General features: G+C 57.9%; 1 protein-coding gene across 1 annotated transcript in view; it reads right to left on the bottom strand.

The window, feature by feature from the left end:
• The window catches only part of LOC102375606 (disintegrin and metalloproteinase domain-containing protein 18), a gene marked incomplete at its 5' end in the record, with an annotated part of 42,862 nt that overhangs the window by 18,707 nt on the left and 19,918 nt on the right, over positions 1–4,237 (bottom strand). The window contains 3 exons of the mRNA XM_025203401.1: positions 495–654; positions 1,842–1,959; positions 3,307–3,387. Of these exons, the coding sequence (XP_025059186.1) occupies positions 495–654; positions 1,842–1,959; positions 3,307–3,387 (359 nt within the window). The remainder of the gene's footprint in view (positions 1–494; positions 655–1,841; positions 1,960–3,306; positions 3,388–4,237) is intronic.

Genomic DNA, 4,237 nt, shown 5'->3' with positions numbered 1-4,237 from the left:
CCCCCCCGGCACCGGCTCCCGCCTGGGGGCCTCAACCCCCTCCCCGGGCAGCGCGGGCTCTGCGGTACGTCCGTGGGGTCAGTCTCCCCTGGGTGCCCCATGCCGCCACGCTGGGTGCTCACCGAGCCCCTCCGGCAAAGCCTGCACCCAGGCTGCGTCTTAGGCAAAGCCAGCTGGGGCTTGGGGACAGAAGCACTCGCTCCCCCCCCGCCACGCTCTGGCAGGGCTCCAGGGCTTGGCAAGCCCGCGCCGTTAGTCCTCTGAGCGGGCCTGCTCACGGGGTGCTGAGCCCTCTGCCCCGCTAGTCCAGGAGGCTGCCTTGGCCCATGTGGGAGGCTGCTGTTGGCCTTACACCACAGGCGTGGGCAGAGAAGGGGGGTGCGGGGGTGCAGAGAGCCGAGGCAGGAACCGTGGAGAGAGCCCACAGTTGGTTGCAAACAGCCTCCCTGCAAACAGCAGGGTGGGGATCTACAAGGTCACCAAAATGCATTTACTCCTCATCGCCTTGGGACTCCTCCTCGGCGCACAGCTGGCTGAGCTCCTTCCGCTTGGCAACCATGAGGGCAGCGCCGACAAGGACAGGCAGAAAGAGGCAGAAGCCCAGCACCAGCCAATTCTTCATCGTCCTCTGGGCAGCTCGCTCCAGGGCATCATCTAGAGAGAGCACACGGACACCGGGTCTCACACAGCTGCCACCCCCCGATCCTCTGCGCTGCCTCTTTTCCCAGGACAGCAATAGTCATCTCTTACAAAAAGTTATCCAGGCACTCGATTCCTTTAAGACCATGTCATTTTTTTCTCCCTGACAGCAGTGCCAGGCAATCAACGTGTCCAGGCAAATGGCGCGAAACAACTTTCAGCCTGGTGACCGTCGCGGGACAATCCGAGCACGACGGTCGGACAGACTGCTGCGATTGGGCCTACTCCGCTGCACTACCAGCCAGGGGGAGCAGCCTGGGCCATGTCTGGAGAGTGCCAGACCCCAAAGGCACAACAGGGAGAGGGGGACCCCTTCCAGACTGATAGAGCCTCACCCGGTTGCTTTCCCCACCAATACCCTGAAAACATGAAAGGACCTGGCCCAAAGTTGGGTTGGGGGGCAGGGATCAAGTGCCTCATGCACCCGACGGTGTGAGACGTGGACGGCGTGAGACGTGGAAGGTCTGAGCCTGGCGTCATCAAGTCTGAGGCAGCTACCCAGGGCCGGTGGGTTACCCAGCTCCCAATGTGTGCCCCATTACGGCTCAGCTGCAGGGTTTTCCCCCACGTGCACCTCTTCTGACTGGTGTGTTATTTCCCCTAGTCTTAACAGGTCAGACAACCAGGCCGTGGCTTACGTTTCACGACTACTTTTGCACGCTACAGAATGTCCACCTACACCACCTCTGCTTCTTAGGTATTTTAACAGTTGCGGCAGTGATCCTGCCAGGCTAGCAGCGCCCATTCAAGCGGACCGGGTGCCGGGATCACAGGCACATCTTCACAAGACACAGGCCTGCCCAGACCTCAAAAGGGCTGCAGCTTTGCCCTCAAAGTCTGACATCGTAGCGGGAGGCTGAGCAAGGGCTCAGTACCCGGCTACCTGAATGACCATGGTAGCTCCTTCTACTCACTAACTAGCAACCAGCCAGGCTTGGTTCTCAACGGCCGCAGAGTCTCTCAGGAATCACAAAGAGCAGAATTAGGCCCCACGTTACTAATCGCCGAGGTTTCGTAGGCTCCTCGAAGGTGCCCGTGGCAGATCTGTTGCTCCCCTTCCTCCTCCCCTTAGAGGAGAGCACCAAATCCAGGCTGCTGGGGCCCAGGGCACTGGCTTTGCCAAATCAGGTCAGAGCACTCACCAGAGCCCAAAAAGCGAAGTCCGCTGTCGATGCTTCCGCCTAGCACGGATCCTCTGGTTTGGCAATTTGGAGGCTGCCAGCCAGGATCGCAGTGGCAATTTTTCTTGTTATTGCACACCTTAACACAGAGGGGAGACAGCAATGTTATTACCCCATGACAACAGTTCTCCTCCGAGGTGAACATGGCCAGTCGCTCCAGGGTAAGCTCCCCAGTGCCCCTGTCACCCTCCCGTTCCTACCCAGGCACAGGACCAACCCTGCCCCTGCAAATGACCACCTGGGCCGTCAGTGCGAGAGGACCTGCCCCTTACACACTCTCCCGGATGCTTGAGACCACGTGCTCAGTAGTCAGACATTCACCCCCACGCGGAAAGCAGGTGGGCAGCCCTGCTCCTACTGACGTGACGCACGCACGGGACGGGTGGCCTGGCTTGGCCGGGACCCCAGCAGCCCACTGGCATGGCCGAAACTAGATTCTGGGGACTCTCTCCATGTCCCCCGTGCCCCGTCCCCTCCCTCAGTCAGCCCCCTCCCACCTCTGTTACCTCTGATGGGCTAGGTCTAAACAGTTCCCTGCTGCTTGGCCATTCACCATTTAGCTGCCTTTCCCTTTTTTTCCCCTAGTCTGGAGCCATCCGATTTTCTCTAGGTCATGCGGAACAGCCCTGCCTATCATTCTACTTTCGGCAGGCATCCCGGGCCAGTCAAACTGGTCCCACTCCCTTTCTGCGTACACCTGGCAGGGGCACACCAAGGCCCAGGTGGCCCAGGTCTTACTTCCCCTACGAGGCGCCAAATGGAAGTGATGCAAATAACGCAAGTGAGATCCTGGCCCACCCGGTCAGGCCATTCCTTTTGGACCAGGGGTTCAACCAAGGCAGGAAACACAGCCGGCAGGAGGGGACTCAGCCACCCTAGGACACACCAGTTAGCTCTTTAGGCCCGCAGCAGTGGGGACCCCGACTCCACTTACACACCTAAATCCCCTTCGGCTAGGAACAGGCATTGCATTTGTCCCTCGATAAGTCACGCGGGGGCATATCCCAAGACAAAAGGATCCCAGGACCAGCGTGTATACGCATCGCCCGACGAATCTGGGTTCAGCGAGGGGCTGAATGCAGTGCCGCCTTTCTGCCACCGTGCCGGGGCTGCAGGCACCCTTTGCCGTGTCCTAGGAAAACCTGTGACTGCTTTTTCAGCCAGGAACCTTTTGTAGGATTTCTCCCAGGACAAAGGATACGGGCATCTGTCCGCCTGTGCTTTGTCTCAGGAGAACTGGACGTTCACCTGCAGCCTAGGGAATCTAATAGGTCACAGGAGAGGCTCTGGCCATACCTGCCAGGCCAAACTGCTGCCATAGCCCATTACCAGGCATCGCAGCGTGGGGTCATATCCCGAAACCACCTGCCGCTTTACCCGCCGAGACTAGGCACCGTCACATGGGAATAACATTACTCAAACTTACCCCGTGTCCGTTGCACTTTGTTGCTGGATTGCAATCGTAGCCCAGAACGCCTTCTACCTGGCACTTTCCATTTATGCAAACCTAAAACAACAACAGAGCAGGAAAAGCCAGGGCAGGCACATCTGCCTACCTGCGTGCTCGGAGCGCAGCCCATGCTTCCCGAAAAGAAGCTTCATGGCGAAGAACCAGAAAGACCGTATTTTTGGGACATGCCACGGATGCCTGTCCAAAGGCCACAGGCAAGACAACCCGAAGACCCACTAATGGCATCTGCCCCATTACCACGAAGATGGCCGACAAAGAAGGGATCTTCATGAAAAGGCATGCAGCAAGAACCGATCCTACAAAGAGCAGGAGCACTTGTACTTCACAAAGGGAGCCAGGCCCATCTGATGTGCCAGCCCACATTCCCCTCAGCGGAGCACTAGGGCTCTTCCCTGCCCGCCCCCGGGGTATGAAAGAGGCCTCGGAAATCAGGAATGGCAGGGAGAAAGTCACCAGGGACCTCCTCTTACAGTACTAGCTCCAGGGAATGTAGTGGCCAATTATTAGGAAGCCTGTTTAAAACAAACCAAAGGCAGCTTTTTTCCTCCATGCAGCATCTAATTACCTGGCGGGACCCGGCGGCTCCAGCTCCTGTAGAGGTCGCCAATTTAACACGGGCCAAGAGAGGCCTGGCCCGGTTCACACAGGACAAGTCTATCCATGGGTATTAGACCGGGCAGGAGGGGCGTCACCTACCCATTAGGCTTCTGACTGTCAGAGGCCATCAGGGAGGATGGCATCCCAAGTTAAGGATAACAAAAAATTGTTTTTTAGATATATAGGGAGTGGAAGGAAGGCCCAGGGTGGAATAGGACCCCTACTAGATGGGCATAAGCAATTGGTGACGGACAGGGGGGACAAGGCTGAACTCCTCAATGAGTTCTTT

Source organism: Alligator sinensis, unplaced genomic scaffold (genome assembly GCF_000455745.1).
Source record: "Alligator sinensis unplaced genomic scaffold, ASM45574v1 scaffold98_1, whole genome shotgun sequence".
NCBI lineage: Eukaryota > Metazoa > Chordata > Crocodylia > Alligatoridae > Alligator > Alligator sinensis.
Note: the sequence above shows the minus strand (reverse complement) of the source record. Positions and strands in the feature narration are given on the sequence as shown.